Source organism: Dendrobates tinctorius, unplaced genomic scaffold, assembly GCF_039654945.1.
Source record: "Dendrobates tinctorius isolate UK_male_01 unplaced genomic scaffold, ASM3965494v1 ptg000063l, whole genome shotgun sequence".
Classification (NCBI taxonomy): domain Eukaryota; kingdom Metazoa; phylum Chordata; class Amphibia; order Anura; family Dendrobatidae; genus Dendrobates; species Dendrobates tinctorius.
In genome coordinates, this window is record NW_027361731.1 from 23,232,282 (window position 1) to 23,255,545 (window position 23,264).

The following is a 23,264-nucleotide window of genomic DNA, read 5'->3' on the forward strand; positions in this document are numbered from 1 at the left end:
GCTATGGTGGGTGGAGGCGGAGCTGTACTTCTCCGCTCATCTGGATCTTTCTAGCACGACGACTTGAGCTGTTCTGAGCTGGTTCTGCCAGGGAATGCCTTATAGACTTTCCTATGTGACATCACAGAGAGGTGCATTCTGGGTTGATCCCACCTCTCTTATCCAAGTTATGTTTTGGCTACAAAACTTAGATTAGCTATAACTTTATGGGAGAAGCTGGTATGGACTCATCAGTGGTATCATGTTTCCCAGCGTAATGAGCCCATCAAGAAAACATCAAACATCTATGCGATATGACCGTCCATTTGGGCGCAAATCATATCTCAGGTTCTGGACATCCGAGAGTTTTGCAACAGGCACCACAGCGAAGCTGGGTCTGCTCGGATCGCAGAAATATGATTTTTATATTTCTGCTGGGTATGGTTTTCGCGGGACAATCCCTTATTGTTTTATTCAAACTCCTGGTTTCAAACAAAGAGTTTAGTTCCCGCACTTTTTTTTTCTCTTTCAGCTGAGAGAAGCCAAATGGTGTGAGGAAGATGGTCTAGCTAATTAACATTCCTGCTCTTCCAGAGGAAGTGGCAGGGTTGATAAAACCTGGGGGGAAGGAATTCCTACTACTGAGAGTTTACAATGTCCTAGGATAGAGGATTTGTTAGCACATTGCAACAGAAAACATATCTTGCCGACATTGTACATCACAGGGGGGCCTTATACTGTACGGGGGATCTCACACTGTGGGGGGCCTTATACTGTACGGGGGATCTCACACTGTGGGGGGGCCTTATACTGTACGGGGGATCTCACACTGTGGGGGGCCTTATACTGTACGGGGGATCTCACACTGTGGGGGGCCTTATACTGTACGGGGGATCTCACACTGTGGGGGGGGCTTATACTGTACGGGGGATCTCATACTGTGGGGGGGGGCCTTATACTGTACGGGGGATCTCACACTGTGGGGGGGGCTTATACTGTACGGGGGATCTCATACTGTGGGGGGGGGCCTTATACTGTACGGGGGATCTCACACTGTGGGGGGGGGGGCCTTATACTGTACGGGGGATCTCATACTGTGGGAGGGGCCTCATACTGTGAAAACTTTCAGGCTGCATAGAAGAAGCTGGTGTGCCTTGTGGTGTGGTGCTCGGCGCCCGTACGGTCAGCACAGAGTGCAGCCTCCGCCTCCGCATTCACTGACACTTTCCCGCTAGAATTAGGACTCGACTGCTCGGCGCTCCGCATCACGTGCCTGGACGCTCCGCCTACCGCATGACGTCCTGGGCGCGTCGCCGCTCTGCGCTCCTCCAGGCGGCCTGCGGAGGCCGGAAGTGGTCGCTGAGTGTCAGAGAGAGAGAACGTCAGCGGCTCCCGGCGATGATGTAACCGGCGCGGCCGGGGCCCTGACACCGACACCAGCAGCGGAGCTGGAAACATGAACCTGCTGCCCTCCAACCCGCACGGGAACGGCCTCCTGTACGCTGGATTCAACCAGGACCATGGTGAGGGGACCGGAAGGGGGATGGGCGGCCATGTACCTGGGTTACGGAGGAGGGTTGACTGGGGGTCGTGTGCACGGAGGAGGGGTACAAAAGATCGGGTACACGGAGGAGGGGGGACTGGGAGTCGTGTGCACGGAGGAGGAAGGGGGAGACGTGTGCACGGAGGAGGGGTACAAAGGATCGGGTGCACGGAGGAGGGGGGACTGGGAGTCGTGTACACGGAGGAGGGGTACAAAGGATCGGGGGCACTGAGGAGGGGGGACTGGGGGTCATGTACACGGAGGAGGAAGGAGGAGACGTGTGCACGTAGGAGGGGTACTAAGGATCGGGTACACGGAGGAGGGGGAACTGGGAGTCGTGTGCATGGAGGAGGAGGGGGGACTGTGAGTCGTGTGCACGGAGGAGGGGTAGAAAGGATCGGGTACAGGGAGGAGGGGGGGACTGGGGGTCGTGTGCACGGAGGAAGGGGGACTGGGAGTCGGGTGCACGGAGGAGGGGTACAAAGGATCGGGTACATGGAGGAGGGGGGACTGGGAGTCGTGTGCATGGAGGAGGAGGGGGGACTGGTAGTCGTGTGCATGGAGGAGGAGGGGGGACTGGGAGTCGTGTGCACGGAGGAGGGGTACAAAGGATCGGGTACAGGGAGGAGGGGGGGACTGGGGGTTGTGTGCACGGAGGAGGGGGGGACTGGGAGTCGTGTGCACGTAGGAGGAAGGGGGAGACGTGTGCACGGAGGAGGGGTACAAAGGATCGAGTACACGGAGGAGGGGAGACTGGGAGTCGTGTGCACGGAGGAGGGGGGTACAAAGGATTAGGTACACGGAGGAGGGGTGCAAAGGATCGGGTACACTGAGGAGAGGGAACATTGGTTTGTGTGCAGAAGGGGGAGGAAGGGGGAGACGTGTGCACGGAGGAGGGGTACAAAGGATCGGGTACACGGAGGAGGGGGGACTGGGAGACGTGTGCACGGAGGAGGGGTACAAAGGATCGGGTACACGGAGGAGGGGGGACTGGGAGTCGTGTGCACGGAGGAGGAAGGGGGTGACGTGTGCACGGAGGAGGCGGGTACAATGGATTGGGTACACGGAGGAGGGGGGACTGGGGGTCGTGTGCACGGAGGAGGGGTACAAAGGATTGGGTACACTGAGGAGAGGGAACATTGGTTTGTGTGCAGAAGGGGGATCGTGTGCGCGGAGCAGGAGGGGGTACTGGTGTTGTATGCACGGAGAAGGGTTAGAGGGGGACAGGGGGGAGGAGGAGGGGGGACTGGGGCATGTATAAGGAGGAGGGGGACTGGGGCGTGTATATGGAGGAGGAGGGGGGACTGGGGCATGTATATGGAGGAGGAGGGGGACTGGGGGCGTGTATATGGAGGGGGACTGGGGGAGTGTATATGGAGGAGGGGGACTGGGGGTGTGTATATGGAGGAGGAGGAGGGGGACTGGGGGCGTGTATATGGAGGAGGAGGAGGGGGACTGGGGGCGTGTATATGGAGGAGGAGGAGGGGGACTGGGGGCGTGCATATGGAGGAGGGGGACTGGGGGCGTGCATATGGAGGAGGGGGACTGGGGGCGTGCATATGGAGGAGGGGGACTGGGGGCGTGCATATGGAGGAGGGGGACTGGGGGCGTGCATATGGAGGAGGGGGGACTGGGGGCGTGCATATGGAGGAGGAGGAGGGGGGACTGGGGGCGTGCATATGGAGGAGGAGGAGGGGGGACTGGGGGCGTGCATATGGAGGAGGTGGAGGGGGGACTGGGGGCGTGTATATGGAGGAGGAGGAGGGGGGACTGGGGGCGTGTATATGGAGGAGGAGGGGGGACTGGGGGCGTGTATATGGAGGGGGGACTGGGGACGTGTATATGGAGGAGGTGGAGGGGGACTGGGGGTGTGTATATGGTGGAGGGGGGACTGGGGGCGTGTATATGGAGGAGGTGGAGGGGGGACTGGGGGCGTGTATATGGAGGAGGTGGAGGGGGGACTGGGGGCGTGTATATGGAGGAGGTGGAGGGGGACTGGGGGCGTGTATATGGAGGAGGTGGAGGGGGACTGGGGGCGTGTATATGGAGGAGGAGGAAGGGGGACTGGGGGCGTGTATATGGAGGAGGAGGAGGGTGGACTGGGGGCGTGTATATGGAGGCGGAGGAGAGGGGACTGGGGGCGTGTATATGGAGGCGGAGGAGAGGGGACTGGGGGCGTGTATATGGAGGCGGAGGAGGGGGGACTGGGAGCGTGTATATGGAGGCGGAGGAGGGGGGACTGGGAGCGTGTATATGGAGGCGGAGGAGGGGGGACTGGGAGCGTGTATATGGAGGGGGGACTGGGAGCGTGTATATGGAGGGGGGACTGGGAGCGTGTATATGGAGGGGGGACTGGGGGCGTGTATATGGAGGGGGGACTGGGGGCGTGTATATGGAGGGGGGACTGGGGGCGTGTATATGGAGGGGGGACTGGGGGCGTGTATATGGAGGGGGGACTGGGGGCGTGTATATGGAGGGGGGACTGGGGGCGTGTATATGGAGGGGGGACTGGGGGCGTGTATATGGAGGGGGGACTGGGGGCGTGTATATGGAGGGGGGACTGGGGGCGTGTATATGGAGGGGGGACTGGGGGCGTGTATATGGAGGGGGGACTGGGGGCGTGTATATGGAGGGGGGACTGGGGGCGTGTATATGGAGGGGGGACTGGGGGCGTGTATATGGAGGGGGGACTGGGGGCGTGTATATGGAGGAGGAGGGGGACTGGGGGCGTGCATATGGAGGAGGAGGGGGACTGGGGGCGTGTATACGGAGGAGGAGGAGGGGGGACTGGGGGCGTGTATACGGAGGAGGAGGAGCGGGGACTGGGGGCGTGTATACGGAGGAGGAGGAGGGGGGACTGGGGGCGTGTATACGGAGGAGGAGGGGGGACTGGGGGCGTGTATACGGAGGAGGAGGAGGGGGGACTGGGGGCGTGTATACGGAGGAGGAGGGGGGACTGGGGGCGTGTATACGGAGGAGGAGGGGGGACTGGGGGCGTGTATACGGAGGAGGAGGGGGGACTGGGGGCGTGTATACGGAGGAGGAGGGGGGACTGGGGGCGTGTATACGGAGGAGGAGGGGGGACTGGGGGCGTGTATACGGAGGAGGAGGGGGGACTGGGGGCGTGTATACGGAGGAGGAGGGGGGACTGGGGGCGTGTATACGGAGGAGGAGGATGGAGGTGTCATGTGCACGGAGGAGGGGGGGACCCGGTGGGGTCGTGTGCACGGAGGAGTGGGGGGATTGGACGTTAGGTCGCCTTGTATACAAAGGAGGGGAATTGGACATGGGGCCGTGTATACGCAGGAGTAGGGGGTTAGCCGGGGGCATGGAGATGGGGGGATTAGATGAATGGGGGTCTTGTACGCGGTGGGTGACTCTGTTCACGTTTTGTCCTCAGGATGCTTCGCCTGTGGAATGGAGAACGGCTTCCGTGTCTATAACACCGATCCACTGAAGGAAAAGGAGAAGCAGGGTAAGCGACTGTGATAAGTATGTGCCCCCCTCCCCCTAGGCCTACTCCATCCATATACGCTCGCCCCGCTGTGGGCGTCTTCCCTGCTGGTTTCTGTGATGTCAGGCTCCTCCCTCAGGATTATGCATAGCAGACATGTGATGGCGGGGCATCAGGGGGCACAGGAGAGTATCAGTGTGGGGGGGTGCATTAGTGGTGACACCAGGGGAAGTGGGGAATTGGGGGCTGAGAGGGACACCACCAGGGGAAGGGGGGACCGGGGGGGCGAGCAGGACACCAGGGGAAGGGGGGACTCGGGGGGGCCGAGCAGGACACCAGGGAAAGGGGGGACTCGGGGAGGGGGGGGGCGAGCAGGACGCGGGACACCAGGAGAGGGGGGGCACTCGGGGGGGTGGGGGGCGGGCGAGCAGGACACCAGGGGAAGGGGGGGCTGAGCAGGACACCAGGGAAAGGGGGGAATCGGAGGCCGAGAGTGACACCAGGGGTCCTGAAAGGGGGAATCGGGGGCCGAGCGGGAGACAAGGGGAATGCATCGGCAGCCAGAGCCGGGCACCAGGGGGAGGGGTTAGGGTGTGGAGCAGGATGCCAGCGCTGGAGGCGACAGGGCACGCAGGACATTTGTGGGTGGACCAGGGGGCGTGGAGTCACCCACCACTCGCCCCATTCACATCCCTACCAGACATTAACCCTTTCACCTTTCCGGTCAGAGTTCATGGAGGGCGGCATCGGATACGTGGAGATGTTGTTCCGTTGTAACTATCTCGCTCTTGTTGGAGGAGGGAAGAAGCCGAAATATCCACCCAACAAAGGTGAGACCCTCAGATACCTCCCAGGCTCCTCCCCCGTGGCTTCTCATTTGCGTAAGTCTTCACTCCCTGTGTTCTGACTCTTCCAGTTATGATCTGGGACGACCTGAAGAAGAAAACTGTGATTGAGATCGAGTTCTCAACGGAGGTGAAAGCCGTGAAGCTTCGCAGGGACAGGTAACCACGGCGGGGGGCTGCGTAGGGACAGGTAACCACGGCGGGGGGCTGCGTAGGGACAGGTAACCACGGCGGGGGGCTGCATAGGGACAGGTAACCACGGCAGGGGGCTGCGTAGGGACAGAACCACGGCGGGGGGCTGCGCAGGGACTGGTAACCACGGCGGGGGGCTGCGCAAGACAGGTAATTATGGTGGGGGGGTCTGCGCAGGGACAAGTAACCACGGCGGGGGTCTGCGCAGGTACAGGTAAGCATGGTAGGGGTCTGCGCAGGGACAGGTAATGGCGGGGAGTCTGTGCAGGGACAGGTAACCACAGCGGGGGCTGCGCAGGGACTGGGGATAATGGGGGAGACTCTTGAAAGTGTGGTCTGGGCCTGGTAATGACTGAGGGCTGCAGGGCTGTGGGCTAGTACTGACGGGGGCTCTGGGGGGCGGAGAAGGAGCTGTTGTTGATGACAGTGGGGCAAGGACTGGGGAGGGGTTATTGATGACGGCAGGGGTGTGGGCTGGGCCTGATTATGAGGGCGTGGGGGTTTCGAGGGGGAGGTGTAGGGACTGGTGCTGACGGCAGGGACTGCAGGGCATTGACCATCATCCTGTGTTGCAGGATCGTGGTGGTGCTGGACTCCATGATAAAGGTCTTCACTTTCACACACAACCCCCATCAGCTTCACGTCTTCGAAACCTGCTACAATCCGAAAGGTGAGGAGTGGGGGGCTTCCTCCGTGGTGGACAACAGCCTTCATCATCCTGACGCTGACATGTCTTCCCCCAGGTCTGTGCGTTTTGTGTCCGAACAGCAATAATTCATTCCTGGCCTTCCCCGGGGCTCACACCGGCCACGTGCAGATCGTAGACCTGGCCAGCACTGAGAAGCCCCCTGTGGACATCCCGGCACATGAGGGGGTCCTGAGCTGCATCGCTCTAAATCTACAAGGGACCAGAATCGCCACCGCGTCGGAGAAGGTGATAGCACAGTGATGTCTGTAGATGGTGCCAAAGATCTGCAGGATCGATTAGTAATGTCTGCTCCGCGTGGACGGACCCTTATGCCACCTGTGCCTGCAGACAGGACTAACCGATGCCACATACGTGTGGTGGTGCCACTGCTCCGTGGTAGCTACTCCGCTGCCTCGTGACGGGGGGGTGACGTCTGATTTCGTCCTTACAGGGAACTCTCATTAGGATATTTGACACGACGTCTGGACATTTAATTCAGGAGCTGCGCAGAGGATCACAGGCCGCCAACATCTACTGGTGAGCATGACGGACCAGAGAGAGGGCTGCTGGGTAATGGGGCAGGGTCCGAGCACTCTGATTGGCTGACGAGTCTGCGCTTGTGTTGTAGCATAAACTTCAATGAGGACGCCTCTCTGATCTGCGTCTCCAGTGATCACGGGACGGTGCACATTTTTGCAGCAGAGGATCCCAAGAGAAACAAACAGTCCAGGTAATTGGAGGGGATCACAGCTGAGGATCCCGAACCTTGTATCTGGAGAGATGCAAAGAACTGCAGCCACCACTAGGGGGAGCTCACTGCATATAGCGAGGGAGACGAGGGACTGCAGTCACCACTAGGGGGAGCTCAATACATATCTAGGGATACAAGGGGCTGCAGACACCACTATGGGGAGCTCACTGCATATAACGAGGGATATGAGGGCTACAGCCACCACTAGGGGGAGCTCACTGCATATAGCGAGGGATATGAGGGGATACAGCCACCACTAAGGGGAGCTCACTGAACATAGCGAGGGATATGAGGGGCTACAGCCACCACTAGGGGGAGCTCACTGCATATAGCGAGGGATATGAGGGGATACAGCCACCACTAAGGGGAGCTCACTGAACATAGCGAGGGATATGAGGGGCTACAGCCACCACTAAGGGGATCTCACTCCATATAGCGAGGGATATGAGGGGTTACAGTCACCACTAGGGGGAGCTCACCGCATATCTGGGGCTGTAGCCACCACTAGTAGAGCTTCCTGCATACAGCGAGGGGAGCTCACTGAACATAGCGAGGGATATGAGGGGCTACAGCCACCACTAAGGGGAGCTCATTGCATATAGCGAGGGATATGAGGCGCTACATCCACCACTAAGGGGAGCTCATTGCATATAGCGAGGGATATGAGGGGCTACATCCACCACTAAGGGGAGCTCACTGCATATAGCAGGGGATACAAAGGGCTGCAGGCACAACTAGGGGAGCTCACTGCATATAGCAAGGGATATGAAGGGCTACAGCCACCACTAAGGGAAGCTCACTGCATATAACGAGGGATAAGAAGGGGCTACAGCCACCACTAGGAGCTCACTGCATATAGCGAGGGATAAGAAGGGGCTACAGCCACCACTAGGGGGAGCTCACTGCATATAGCAAGGGATCTGAGGGGCTACAGTCACCACTAGGGGGAGCTCACTGCATATCTGGGGCTGTAGCCACCACTAGTCGAGCTTCCTGCATACAGCGAGGGATAAGAGGGGCTGCAGACACCACAAAGGGGAGCTCACTGCATATAGCGAGGGATACGAGGGGCTGCAGCCACCACCAGGGGAAGCTCACTGCATATCAAGGGATACAAGGGGCTGCAGGCACAACTAGGAGGAGTTCACTGCATATAGCGAGGGATATGAGGGGCTACAGCCACCACTAAGGGGAGCTCACTGCATATCTAGGGCTACAATTGCCTGCAGCCACCAGTAGTGGAGATTCCTGCATACAGCGAGGGATACGAGGGGCTGCAGGCACAACTAGGGGGAGCTCACTGCATATAGCGAGGGATACGAAGGGCTGCAGCCACCACTAGGGAAACTCACTGCATATCAAGGGATACTAGGGGCTGCAGGCACAACTAGGGGGAGTTCACTGCATATAGCGAGGGATATGAGGGGCTACAGCCACCACTAAGGGGAGCTCATTGCATATAGCGAGGGATACGAAGGGGCTACAGCCACCACTAAGGGAAGTTCACTGCATATAGCGAGGGATATGAGGGGCTACATCCACCACTAAGGGGAGCTCACTGCATATAGCAGGGGATACAAAGGGCTGCAGGCACAACTAGGGGAGCTCACTGCATATAGCGAGGGATATGAGGGGCTACATCCACCACTAAGGGGAGCTCACTGCATATAGCGAGGGATATGAGGGGCTACAGCCACCACTAAGGGGAGCTCACTGCATATAACGAGGGATATGAAGGGCTACAGCCACCACTAAGGGAAGCTCACTGCATATAGCGAGGGATATGAAGGGCTACAGCCACCACTAAGGGGAGCTCACTGCATATAGCGAGGGATATGAAGGGCTACAGCCACCACTAAGGGGAGCTCATTGCATATAGCGAGGGATATGAGGGGCTACATCCAGCACTAAGGGGAGCTCACTGCATAAAACGAGGGATATGAAGGGCTACAGCCACCACTAAGGGAAGCTCACTGCATATAGCGAGGGATACGAAGTGGCTACAGCCACCACTAGGGGGAGCTCACTTCATATAGAGGGATGCAAAGAGCTGCACTCACCAATGGGGAGAGCTCACTGCATATCTAGGGATGCAAGGGACTGCAGGCAACACTAGGTGGAGCTCACTGCATATAGAGGGGTTACCAGGAGCTGCCGCTACCACTAGGGGGAGCTCATTGCATATTGAAGCATATGAGGAGGTGCTGCAGCCATCCGTAGGGGGAGCTCACTGCATATATAGGGTTATAAGTGGCTGCAGCCACCACTAGCGGGAGCGCTCGCTGCATGTCGAGGGATACAAAGTGCTGCAGCCACCACTATGGGGAGCTCACTGTATGTAGAGGGGGATACAAGGAGATGCAGCTACCACTCGGGGGAGCACACTGCATGTTGAATAAAAAATGCTGCAGCCACTACTAGGGAGAGCTCACTGTACGTAGATGGGAATGCAAGGATCTGCACCTAGAGGGGGGATACAAGGAGGTGCAGCCACCACACAGGGTAGCTTGCTGCATATAGAGGGCGATACTATAGGCTGCAGTCACCACTAGGGGGAGCTCACTACTTATAACTGCCTGTCTTCTCTCCTTGCAGCTTGGCCTCCGCCAGTTTCCTCCCCAAATACTTCAGCTCTAAATGGAGCTTCTCCAAGTTTCAGGTTCCCTCTGGATCGCCTTGTGTTTGTGCCTTTGGAACAGAACCAAATTCTGTCATAGGTGAGCGTGGCACCCTGGTGCCAGTAGGCATCAAGTACTTTCCCGCCTTACCTTCCAAGTCTTCCTCCGCTGTGATGGTCGCTGCAGCTCTGGCTGTGACTGGAGTGTAATCTCTCGCTCTCCTCTTTACAGCGATCTGCGCGGACGGCAGCTACTACAAATTCCAGTTCAATCAGAAGGGCGAGTGCACGCGAGACGTCTACGCGCAGTTTTTAGAAATGACGGACGACAAGCTCTGAGCTTCTCCGAGGAGGGGACGGACTCCATGGCGGCAGTAATGCGGGGGGCTTCACTCCAAAAACTGACTGAAAAAAAACTCCATGACGTATTTGTTTTTTTTTTTTTTCTCTCTCGTTACGTTTTATCCATGAAGTCAGAGCGGTGACGCGTTTCACAGCCGTCATTATTTTTCCATTTCTGCCACCGTCTGCATTCTGGAAATTAAATGAAGATTCTGGAATGTTCCGGATCAATCGCACAACGCAGTATTAACAATAACATACCGGACCCCATAATATATATGTGTAACATGCATCGTCCAGGAGGAAAACTCCCATGGGGCGCTGCTCTGCGTAGGGAAATGGATGGTCAACAGTGCAGCTTGTACCTAGTCCTGCTCCGCCTGCAGCTCATGACTGTAGACCGGTTCGTGCTGCTGCGTTTAGCTCCCAGAGCATCGCTTCACCAGAAACCGTTCCTTAAAGGGGTGCTTCAGTTAGATCTGAAACTGGTTGCTAGGGAAGTCCTGCCTATTTTAGAGAGTCCAGTAGTCTGGAAATGTCCTTAGCAACCAGACTGTCTGACAAAACTCCCACTCATGCAGCTGCAATACCAGAGTCGGCCTCCAGAGTCGAGGTGGCGCTGTTTCCAGGAGCTTGGATCATATCACACTAACACAAACCACTAATGACGGTCCAGCCCTCGTTTTACTGGAGCGGCGGCGATCCCGCGGGATCTCGTACCCGACATTACTAACTAAACCTTTGCTGTAGATTTTGGGAGTGTCGTTTCTGCATGTGGCTTTAGTGCAATTAATCAGGAACTTGTTTTTTCTTTCTCTCTTGTTTTGCACAAATGTTTGTAAGATGTTAATGCTTTTTAATAAAAAAAAAAAAGACAAAACTACACGATTGGCTCTGGATGTTCGGCAGCCGTGGACCTCCCCCCCCGCTGCTCGTCACTCAGACACACGGAGGATCCTTCATCCTCTACATGTAGGAAATACACTGAAGATTCCCCTCATCCTCATAGGAAATACACCGAGGATAGTGTTGCTTCGTCCCCCTCCCCCACTTATAATAGATACACCGAAGATACTGCAGCTTCATCCCCCGCTTCCACGTGTAGGATATACACTGAAGATACTGCAGCTTCATCCCCCTCCTCCACGTGTAGGATATACACTGAAGATACTGCAGCTTCGTCCCCCTCCACGTATAGGAAATACACTGAAGATACTGCGGATTCATCCCTCTCCTCCACGTATAGGAAATACACCGAAGATACTGCAGCTTCATCCCCCTCATCCACGTATAGGATTTACACTGAAGATACTGCAGCTTCATCCCCCTCCTCCACGTATAGGATATACACTGAAGATACTGCCGATTCATCCCTCTCCTCCACGTATAGGATTTACACTGAAGATACTGCAGCTTCATCCCTCTCCTCCACGTATAGGATATACACTGAAGATACTGCAGCTTCATCCCCCTCCTCCACGTATAGGAAATACAGGATACTGCAGCTTCATCCCCCTCCTCCACGTATAGGAAATACACTGAAGATATACACTGAAGATCCTGCAGCTTCATCCCCCTCCTCCACGTATAGGATATACACACAGGATACTGCTGCTTCAGACCCCTCCTCTTCTTACAGAAAATACCGCAGATTCATCCCCCTCACAGCAAGTATACTGAGATGCTGCAGCCCCCCTTTCTTGTAGAAAATACAGGATATTACAGCTTCATTATCCTCATCTTACAGGAAGTGCACAGATCCTACAGATGTGTCCCCCTCCTCCACTTTTAGCAAATGCACTGAGGAAGAGTCTGCAGCTTCACCCCCCCACCTCTTGTATCAAATGGATACTGCAGTTTCATCACCCTCCTCCCTTATGAATGAAAGAGCATCTTCCAACTTCATCCCAGTTTCATCATGGTCTTAGAACTAATTTACCTCCAGAAAACAAAGGTAATTCTGATGTTTGCTCTATTTTTAATCACCTTTCCTTGATTAGTTTTATCTTGTGCTGTGGTTTTTAGCCTTATTCATCATGTCAGCTGTTTGTAGTTTTGCAGTTGGGCTTCAGCCATATCCTCCCCCCTCATCAACCCCCCAGATCCACCATATTACAGCTTAAAAAAAATGAAATTGGTAATTCGGGGAAGGTGTAGGATTTGTTACCTTTGGGGTCTGTCCTCTCAAATAGACATATTTTGGACTAAAAAAAATAATATCTGTAATTGCAATCGCCACCATTTTTGTAATGCAGCCTGCAGGTGTTCTCATACATCACAGGCTGCTCGGCGCAAAAACCTGACACTTCACTATGGGACCTTCCAGGGCAAAAAAATATATATATATATATACGCTAACATCTTTACAAGTTACATAATTTATAAACGTTCCCGATCTCATTGGATAACGTCATGCTCTCTGCATTCTGTAGCCTGTCTTGAATGACACCTCCAAAGCGCTATGAGGTATTTCTCCGATGTAGATCGCGGTCCACTGCCTGTTGCCAAATGTGATCAGATTGTGGCTGGGGAGATTCTGGGGTGTGGCTTTGGTATTCCACAGGAAGCTGGGGCATGGCTTTGGTGTTCTACAGGAAGCTGGGGCGCGGCTTTGAAGCTCCACAGGAAGCTGGGGCGCGGCTTTGAAGCTCCACAGGAAGCTGGGGCGCGGCTTTGAAGCTCCACAGGAAGCTGGGGCGTGGCTTTGAAGCTCCACAGGAAGCTGGGGCGTGGCTTTGAAGCTCCACAGGAAGCCGAGTGGCTTTACCTTTAAATAAAAATTGGGCAGGGCTTTTTCTTAAGGAAGTAGGCAGGTCTTTACCCATGTGCAGGAAGTGGTGGTGGGGTTTATTATTTTTCTACAGGAAACTAGAATTGTTTTTTTTCCCCATAGGAAACAAGATTGGGGCTTTGTATTTATATAGGGAGTTGCTTCATATGCTAATAGGATATGGGGTAGGGCTTTTACTTCACATAAAAAAGGGTCAGGGATTGGTTTTCTGTAGGAAATAAGGCAGGTCTTTGCCCATTTACAGAAAAAGGATGGGCATTTTTCTACAAAAAGCAAGAGCAAGCCCTTGTCTTTAATATGGGGTAGGGCTTTGCCCCTTCACAATAAGTTGGACAAGGGCTCTGCCTCTTATCACACAGGCAGGCTATAAGGCATCATCAGGCATAAAGGGATGTGGGGAAGAATAGGCAGTTTCTGGAGTTAAAGAGGCAGATAAAGTGTTCAAAACCAGCACCCACTGAAGCAGGGGCGTGGGACAACCATTAGATATTCCAAAATTGGGGTAGTTGTACATATATGCAATGATCGGCTCAGGCAGATCATCGCTCCAAGTGAAGGATGAACCATTAGAAACCTGGTCTAAAAGATTCAGCACTGAGCAGCCTGCAATGGATGGGAATGCATGCAAGCAAGCTGACAAAACAGACTTGTGCTATAGTTTTTAGGCCACATTTCTGAAGTTTTCCTGCTTTGTTGAAAGGCGAAGCTAGGGTAGAAATCCGACAAAATCAATTAAAAAGTATAAAAAACAAGATCATCTCTGACGACCGAATGCCAATGTAAAAAGTTGTCACAAAGCAGCCATGTTTCCATGTATTCGAGTGGCTGAGCCAAAAAAAAAGCCTAAGTGTAATTCCCCACACCGCCAAAGAAAAAAAACACAAAAAATTAGAAATATTTATATTCTTGGGCAAGGAGTATGAAATTTTGCATGAAGTGTAAAATCCGTTTTACAACAAGCACCTGGCAGGACTAAAATGACAAAGGTGCATCAGACGGGCAGCAGAGGGATTTTGTCATCACAAGAGGCTTTCAGAGCAAAAATCAAAGTGTTCCAGCATTTTACGGACATCAAAAACAGTCCAAGGGTCCATCAAAGGCTTGAATGTTGGTTATGAATTAATAAACTGCATAACAAAAACAACTAAAGAAAACAAAATATAAAAGGAAAGATGCAAATGAAAAAACGATATGGAAATTAAATCAAATATTTACTAAAAAAAAGATTAAAAAAAACAAAGACAAAAACACAAAAGAAAACCATATATATATTAAAAAACTAAAAAATGGAAAATGAGTATATTAAATCAAACAAAAATGGGGATAAAAAAAGCGCAAGAAAAAAAAAAAAACACTGAACAAGACTGAAGAAATACCATAAGAAAAGTCCATCAAATAAATGGGAAATAGAAAAAAATACAAAATATTGAATAAAAATGGGGAAAAAAAAAACCAAAAAATTCAAAAAGTCGTAAGGAAACAAAATTAAATAAAAACATTAAAGATAATCAAAATAGAAAAATATACAAATAAAAAATCATGAGGAAGTTAAAGCAAATAATAAAAATGGGAATAAAAATGAACAAAAAGAAAAGAACACTGAAGAAAATATAAGTATAAAAAATACAAAAAAAAGGAAATTAAATCAAATATTTAATTAAAAAAATGGAGATTAAAAACGGGAGAAAAATATTAAAGGAGACAAAAAAAATCATAAGGAAACTAAATAGAAAAAATGGAAATAAACGTGAACAAAGACAAAAACATCTAAATATATCTCTATATATCTAATTAAAAATGGACAATGAGGAAATTTAATCAAATTAAAATGGGGATAAAAAAAATGGGACTTAAAAAAGAAAGCAAACAATAAACAAAATATAAGTATAGAAAAAAATAAAAAAAATCATGAGAAAATGAAATCAAATATTTAATTAAAAAATGGAATAAAAAGGGAAAAAAAAAAAACACTAGAAAACAAAAAGAACACAAAACACTAAAGAAAAATAAAATCGAAAAATATACAAAGAAAAAATGAGGAAATTAAATGGAATATTTAATAGAAATAAAACAAAAAAAAAAATGATAAAGGAAATTAAATATTTAAAAAAAAAAAAAAGGAGTAAAACACAAACCTCCCAAAAAACTGAAAACAAATTTAAAGTCATTCCCAATTGGGCACCTACAGGTAAGAAAAGTGATACTTGCTAAACACTAGGGTCGGGTCGCCAAGATCACAGGATACAGGATACTCTCGTCTTTGGGAGCGGTGGGGTCCCAGCCATTCCCAAGTTAACAGCTATCCTAGAAGAACCTTTATACGACCGATTCGCAGAGGGGTTTTTGCAAAATTGTGATAATACCAGGGGCATTTTCCTGCGATTTTGTGACAATATGCCATGATTTGGCCCCACGGTGTGAAGATACTCAAAATAAATTAAAAATAACAAAAAAACAAAAGACCATAAAATTGAAGTAGAAAATACGGTTCATGTAAAATATCATACTCCAAGGTTTATTACAGGTCAAGATTATAAATATTTTAATGGTTGCAGGTAAAAAATAATATATGTATATATAAATAAGAGCCTCCGTTTTTTTTATTTTTTTTTCATGCTTTCTCCATTTGTTTTCATGGCAGCTCATGGTTTAGAAAGAAAAATAAACTATTTTCCGGCATATAAGATGACTTTTTAACCTCGGGGATAGTCTTTAGTGAAGCAAGCTGTAGGTGTCCGGGACGCTCGGGGTATGGAAAAAAAGAGAGCGGCCTGCGCCACCTCATTGCGGTCCTCAGAAGTAGAGATGGGTGAACCCGAACAGGAAGGTTCCGTACTGTTCGGCTGCCAGAACACCGGGTGTTTGTCGAACTGTCATGTGAAATCATCCCCACCAGTCAGAGAGCTGCGGTTCCCACGCTGCACTCAGCTGTGATCAGAGGTAAACTTTACCTTTGGTCACTGGTGTCATCTGATGGGGCTACTGATACCATCATCCGACACCTGCTGCCGCTAATAACAGTGAGAACAGGAGCGGCGGATGGGAGTATTCATCAGCCGCTCCTGCACTGTAAATACGATAGTTAAGAAAAAACCCGGCATGGGTTCCCCTGTATTTTTGATAACCAGCCAGACAAAGCTCACAGCTGGGGCTGCAACCCTCAGCTGTCAGCAAGGCTGGGTATCAAGAATAAAGAGGTCCCCCCCGTTTTTGACAACCAGCCTTGCTAAAGCGGACAGCTGGGGGCTGGTATTCTCAGGCTGGTAAGGGGCCATGGATATTGGCCCCCAGCCTAAAAACGGCAGCCCGCAGCTGCCCAGAAAAGACACCTATTAGATGCGCTAATTCTGGTGCTTTGCCCGGCTCTTCCCATTTGTCCTGTAGCGGTGGCAAGTGGGGTTCATAGTTGTGGGGTTGTTGTCACCTTTGTATTGTCTGGTGACAACAAGCCCCATGGCTTAGTAATGGAGAGGTGTCAATAAGACGCACCCATTACTAACCCCATAGTCTTATTGTAAGAAAACACAGACACCCAGTAAAAGTCCTTTAATTGAAAGAATGACACAGACTCCTTTAACATTCTCAATTAAACCATACATACGACCTCACCTAATTCCACCAAAGCCCTCGATCTCCCGTAATAAACCAAAAATAATTACACAATATACCATACCTGTCCGTGGTTCTGTCCCACGCCGTAATCCATGTCTAGAGAATTAGTTTTCAATCTGGATGGTGCCAAGATGCGACTATCCAGGCTGAGAACCACTGGTGATTGAGCGGCTGCAAGCACAGCCTCAGTAACTAGCGGTGACGTCACTGAGGCTCAGTTCCCAGCTGGGCTGAACTGCGGTGACATCCCCGCTAGAACGGTAAGGAAAAACTCATCACGGTGCTAGCGGAGATGTCACCAAGGTCACCGCAGTCCAGCTCCGCTGGGAACGGAGCCTCAGCGACCAGATGGAACCTCTATGACATCACCACCGGTCTCGGAGGCTGTACTCGCAGCAGCTCATTCACTAGTGGTTCTCAGCCTGGACGGTCGCATCTTGGCACTGTCCAGGTTGAAAACTGCTTATCCCCCAGACATGGATTACGGTGTGGGACAGAACGACAGACAGGTATGGAATATTGTTTTTTTATTTTACTTTTAATTACAGGAGAATGAGGGCTTCGGTGGAATAGACGTTTAAATAAAAATGGAAAACGGTGTTTAGTCTCATTTCTAATAAAGGACTTCATTCTTGCTGTGTCTTTATTTACCATACAACTATACGATTAGTAATTGGTAGGTGTCTTATAGACGCTTCTCCATTACTAAGCCGTGGGCTTGATGCCACATGACAATACAAAGGTGACATCAACCCCACATATATTACCCCACCTGCCACCGCTACAGGGCAAGTGGGAAGAGCCGGGCAAAGTGCCAGAATTGGCGCATCCAATAAAGGTGCCTTTTCTGGGCAGCTGCTATTTTTAGGCTGGGGAGGGGGGGAGCAATATCAATGGCCCCTTACAAGCCTGAGAATACCAGCCCCCAGCTGTGAGCTTTAGCAAGGCTGGTTGTCAAAAATGGGGGGGGGACCTCATGCCGTTTTTTAAAATTATTTATTTACATAATTAAAAAAAACCAGCGTGGGGACCCCTCTATTCTTGATAACCAGCCTTGCAGAAGCTGACAGCTGAGGGTTTCAGCCTCCAGCTGTGAGTTTTGTCTGGCTGGTTATCAAAAATAGGGGGAAACCCATGCCGGTTTTTTTTTTAAACTACCGTATTTATTTACAGCACAGGAGCGGCAGATGAATACTCCTGCTCTCACTGTAATTAGCGTCTGTAGGTGTCCCATCAGCTGACACTAGTGACCGGAGGTAAAGTTTATACTTCTGATCACAGCTGAGTGCAGTGTGGGAACCGCGGCTCTGACCGGCAGGGATGAATTCACCGCCGATCAGAAACGGTGCAGAAAACACCAGGAGAGGGATAGTCTTATACGGCGAGCATATCCCAAACTCTATTCTAACTGGAAAAGTTGGGGGTCGTCATATACACTGGAAAATACGGTAATTAGAAATATATATATATAAAAGCAAACAAGCAAAAAAAAAAAAAAAACAGTGGAGGGGAGGACAGAGAAATTACATTTTTGTGGGCGTTTTCAAGCAGCATGGATGACTGTAAAATAAAATAATTATGTGCCGGTCGCAGGAAAATTAGACGCTGCAAGAGAAACAGGTTTACAGTTCCAGTGTTATGAGGTTTTTTTATTAATTTTTTTTTCTTTTCTGAAAATTTACCCTCGACACTTTTTTTTTACTATTTTTTTCTCGTTTATTTTTTGTTTTCTTCTTGAGGTTTGGACATTTTTTTTTTCTCCTTTTCTAAATGGGACTTGAACAGCAGCCTTTTGCCATTTAAACATACACAATATTAAGCAAGATATTTTTTGTGATTTTTTTTTCTTTTTTTTAACCTTAGAAGTAAAAGTTTGTTTTTTTTCTGGGTGAAGGAAAAGGGAGCAGGAAGGGGGATAAGAAGGGTAAAATTAGGCTGGGGCACAGAACAAGGAAGGGAGGGAGAAGGGACGAGGAGTTAAGTGCAGCTCTGATCAAAACTGATAGCAGTTTCTTTACAATTTGTTAAAAGTCTCTTACGATAATTTTTCTTCCCCCACCCCCCCGGCTTTCTTTTCTTCTTTCGGTTACATGCACGCTCAACAAAACAAAAAAAAAAACAAAAAAAAAAAAAAGGAATTTGATCACCACACGTGGCAAGAAAAAAAATAATTGCTAAATGTAACAGAAAAAAAAATTCTACATTCAGTTTCTCAAAATTTAAAAAAATAAAAAAACAAACTTATTTTTTTCTTCCATGATACTGAAGTGATTGGAAATTCTGAAATGTACGACCCCGTTGACTTGCTGACCAGAAAGATTTTTTTTTTTTTCAGGTTTGTGTGTCTAAAAAAAAAAAAAAAACTGGAGTAGACGACGTCTTGTGCGAGTCCAGAGGGGCAGGAGGAAGGCTGTAGCTGCCGATCGTTGAGTAGTTAGTTTCCCTTTAACAAGGAACAGACACTGAATTGTGACTCCCAGATACAGCCCATATCAAGCGATGGCCAAAAAAGACAAAAAAAACAAAACAAAACAACCTTAACGGAGGGTGGGGGTTGTAATCAAAGCATCCAACATTTCTCTTTAACAGTTTTCGTACAGCGGGTGACTAGAGAGGCGGAGGATATCCAGGTAGAGGTGACGAAAAGAAAAAAAAAAACGAACAAAAAGTTTACAAAAACATTTTCTATATTTTCTCCAGACGTGATCTAGGCCAACCCCCACTTCTGTAGTGACTTTTCACCTCTTCACGGGACCCATCCCCCTAACTTCCACGATTGTTTTTGGCACCACTGAAGCTGCGCGTTTTCCTTTAAACGGAGGTCACTTCCAGAAACGAAGGGGAAGGAAAACCGGGAAGGAGCGAAGAAAAAAAATGGATGTTTTTTTTTCCCCTGTGTATCGGGGGGGGACGGGATCCTATTTTTGGTTGTTGTCTTGTTCATTGGACCCCTCCGTTTTCTGGACACTCTCGTTTACGGATATGACTAGGGCCTCGGCGCGATCTTCCATTCGGATTCTCTTGAGTTCGGGCTGGTCATTCTGGTCTCCGTTTTGCCTCTTGGTGGGGAGGGAAGCCGATGCCGAGGCGTGGGTGGCCAGCATGTGCAAGGGGCTTGCTGCGGCTGTAGGGGGGAAAAAAAAAAAGCAAGTTATACTCTGCACTGACAGAGACACCTGTTCTGGGAGCGATCAGAGGCGTCTCTCATCCCCGGGTGTCTATGATGAAGTGACTGCAGTTCTGTATTGCTGTAGTTACAGACTACAAACCAACACTGTGTAGTCAGATCCTACTTCTGCTCTTACGTTTTTGGTAGGACCTGTCATGGTGACATATCGGCCATATCTACACACAAAAACAGAAAAAAAAAAAAAAAACACCAATCCCCCCCCAATAAACAGAACATATATGACTAGCATGTCCGAGTGCATACACTCTTAAAGGGGTGGCCCAGGAGATAAACTCCCAGGTCAGAGCTGTGAGAAGGGGGCTGGCTGAATGGGTGGCAGAGCGGATCTCTGACAACCGGGGCACCCGGCAGATGAAGACCTCCTGGGAGACCATGACCCTGGGGGGATATACTAGCACCAGCCCCGACTATTATAACACAAGACAGACACAGCGGATCCTACCTCGGGCTCCATTTCCTCTCCACTGCCAGGGGCTGTCAGTCAGGGAGTAGCTGGAGTTTGCTGAAAAAACACATCCAGCTGAAGATCGGGATCTGAAGACGGGGCCAATCACTCGCCCCGCCAAGACGCAATCAAGTCGCGTGATTTGACGAGAGGTCATTACGTCTATGCGGAAGATCCCGTCCGGCCTGCACCTCTTACAGGAAACAGTCAGCAGGACGGGAGCCGTCTTATTAACCCCTTTCTATTCTACTCCCGAGTATAGATTTTGCTCACTGGTTTCCAATATTTCTGCTTCCAATGGAAACACATCGTCCTCACAGCTGAGGGTTTGTTACAATTGCATCCAGACCAGGGATAACAGTTTGTTACAATGCATCAGTGCAGGTGAAATGGGTTTTTTGTGGATACAACTGCAACAACCCATCAGCTGTGAAGCGTCCGCTCTGTACAGGTTTCACAGCAAGCAGAGATGTTGACAATAGTGAGGATTTGACAAACAGATCTGTTTGTGGCAGCCCGTCCCCGGCTCCTTACCGGTGGTGACCTGTCCTTGGATGGCGGTGATGGGCAGGACGTGTGTCCCGTTCTGTGTGACCGCTTTGATGGGGAGCTGGTGTTGACCTAGAGGCGCTTGCTGCACTATGGTGACCGTCTGGAGGGGGGCGGACGTCGGGGTCTGAATGATGCGGCTCGCCGTGCCGAGCGCTGGGTGACTGATGGCAGGAATTGCTTCTACTTTAACTGAGAAGAAAATTGAAAAAAAGTGATCCCTATTAATTGACAGCAAATAGGGATTCAAATCCCCCCCCCCAATAATGAGGCAGCACTGACCTTTCACCTCTTTGTGATCTCCGTTCTCTTGAGGCTCTAGTTTGGGTTGGGCTACGACCGCGGCTTGTGCTACCACCGCCTGCCCGCCGACCGTGTAGGTGTTGACAGGAGTGAGGCCCGAAACGTTAGTGACTGAGACGGCTGGTATCTGGTGAACCACGTGCACGGTTTGCATCACCGTCTGCTGGGACGTGGTGACAGGAGTGGCCACTGCATACGTAACCGGCTTTATAGTCTGCGGGAGCTGCCGTTGCACAGTGATGAGAACCGGCTGGCTAGAAAGGGGGGATCCTGTCCCAAAAGAAAAAAAAGAGACACGTGATAAGATCCTGTCTGCAGTCACCACTAGGGGGAACTCTCTGTATATAGAGATACGTGATAAGATCCTGTCTGCAGCCACCACTAGGAGGAGCTCCCTGTATAGTGAGATACATGATAAGATTCTGTCTGCAGCTACCACTAGGGGGAGCTCCCTGTATACAGATACATAAGATCCTCTCTGCAGCCACCACTAGGGGGACTTCCCTGTATACAGAGATGCATGATAAGATTCTGTCTGCGGCCACCACTAGGGGGAGCTCCCTGTATACAGAGATACATAAGATCCTCTCTGCAGCCACCACTAGGGGGACTTCCCTGTATACAGAGATACATGATAAGATTCTGTCTGCAGCCACCACTAGGGGGAGCTCCCTGTATACAGAGATACATAAGATCCTCTCTGCAGCCACCACTAAGGGGACTTCCCTGTATACAGAGATACATGATAAGATTCTGTCTGCAGCCACCAGTAGGGGGAGCTCCCTGTATACAGAGATACATAAGATCCTCTCTGCAGCCACCACTAAGGGGACTTCCCTGTATACAGAGATACATGATAAGATTCTGTCTGCAGCCACCACTAGGGGGAGCTACCTGTATACAGAGATACATAAGATCCTCTCTGCAGCCACCACTAGGGGGACTTCCCTGTATACAGAGATACATGATAAGATTCTGTCTGCAGCCACCACTAGGGGGACTTCCCTGTATACAGAGATACATGATAAGATCCTGTCTGCAGCCACCACTAGGGGGAGCTCACAGTATACAGAGATCCTGTATACTGTGTTATTATTGCAGTCAGTTGAGCTCCCCCTAGTGGAGGTTGCAGGCAGTATTTATCTGTGGCTATACAGGGGTCCGGATCGCTGTATGACCCTCTTAATCAGGGCATTACGTATGTATGCGCCTCTTGCCATTACCTGGAGCGCTCTGTGCAAACCGTGCTTCCTGGATGACTGCGAGCTTTGGCGGGATGGTACTGGGTTCGGGATCCATGGGGACCGGGGAGCCCTCTCTGGACAGGCTCTCTGGAGTCTGGACACCACTTGAATGTGCAGACAAGACCCCTGAGTGGTTGGGAGACGCTGGTGCACTCCTGGTGGGGCAAGAAGCCACAATTATACAGTGATCGGGGGATAATGCTGTCACACTGGATCCTGCTTCTTGATGGGAAGGTTTATATACTTTGCTTTAGTCATCTGATAATCCGGCACCTCTCAGGTCTCTTGGATGCTTGATTAAAGGAATTTGACTACAGCGTCCTGAGTAGAGATGATCAAATTTGTTCGGCTTCCTCCTTATTCGGCAAGCTATAGCGCTTACCCAATAAGCTGCAGAGGGAACCCGGCTTCCGGGATCGCTCCTGCTGATCAGTTGTTGGATGCAGCGGCTGCATGTGCTGCGGCTGTTTCACTGTCAACACACAACGCATGGAGAGCCCAACAAACAAGGTGAACAAATGTGCTCATCTTTAGTCCTGAGTACACAGAGGACAGCCATTAGAGTGCACAGTAAGAAGTGTCTATACTGCCATAGAGGCTGGGGTGGGAGGAAAAGGGAACAGAGGAAAAAAAGAGAAGGAATGATGAAGTGTGTGGATAGAGGGGGAAAAAAAAAAAAAAAAAAAAAAAAAAAAAGCGTGGGCCAATACAGAAAAGGG

At 50.7% G+C, this 23,264-nt stretch overlaps 2 protein-coding genes across 4 annotated transcripts in view; one reads left to right on the forward strand and one right to left on the reverse strand.

The window, feature by feature from the left end:
* Window positions 1-1,239: 1,239 nt before the first annotated feature.
* On the forward strand, window positions 1,240-11,294 carry WDR45B (WD repeat domain 45B). The gene is made up of 10 exons (XM_073579673.1): window positions 1,240-1,502; window positions 4,923-4,997; window positions 5,705-5,806; window positions 5,893-5,980; window positions 6,589-6,683; window positions 6,757-6,947; window positions 7,153-7,238; window positions 7,330-7,431; window positions 10,048-10,169; window positions 10,302-11,294. The coding sequence occupies exons 1-10, from the start codon at window positions 1,436-1,438 to the stop codon at window positions 10,406-10,408; spliced, it is 1,035 nt and encodes a 344-aa protein (XP_073435774.1). The 5' UTR covers window positions 1,240-1,435; the 3' UTR covers window positions 10,409-11,294.
* Window positions 11,295-18,435: 7,141 nt separating this feature from the next.
* The window catches only part of FOXK2 (forkhead box K2), a 36,539-nt gene continuing 31,710 nt past the window's right edge, over window positions 18,436-23,264 (reverse strand). The window contains exons 6-10 of one of the 3 annotated variants that reach the window (XM_073579671.1): window positions 22,525-22,700; window positions 21,281-21,571; window positions 20,984-21,190; window positions 20,447-20,506; window positions 18,436-19,938 (exon numbers count right to left, since the gene is read on the reverse strand). In XM_073579671.1, coding sequence (XP_073435772.1) covers window positions 19,733-19,938; window positions 20,447-20,506; window positions 20,984-21,190; window positions 21,281-21,571; window positions 22,525-22,700 — 940 coding nt within the window. In that variant the 3' untranslated portion in view covers window positions 18,436-19,732. Of the gene's footprint in view, window positions 19,939-20,446; window positions 20,507-20,983; window positions 21,572-22,524; window positions 22,701-23,264 lie in introns of all 3 variants that reach the window. The other 2 variants (XM_073579670.1, XM_073579672.1) reach the window with 2 other exon arrangements.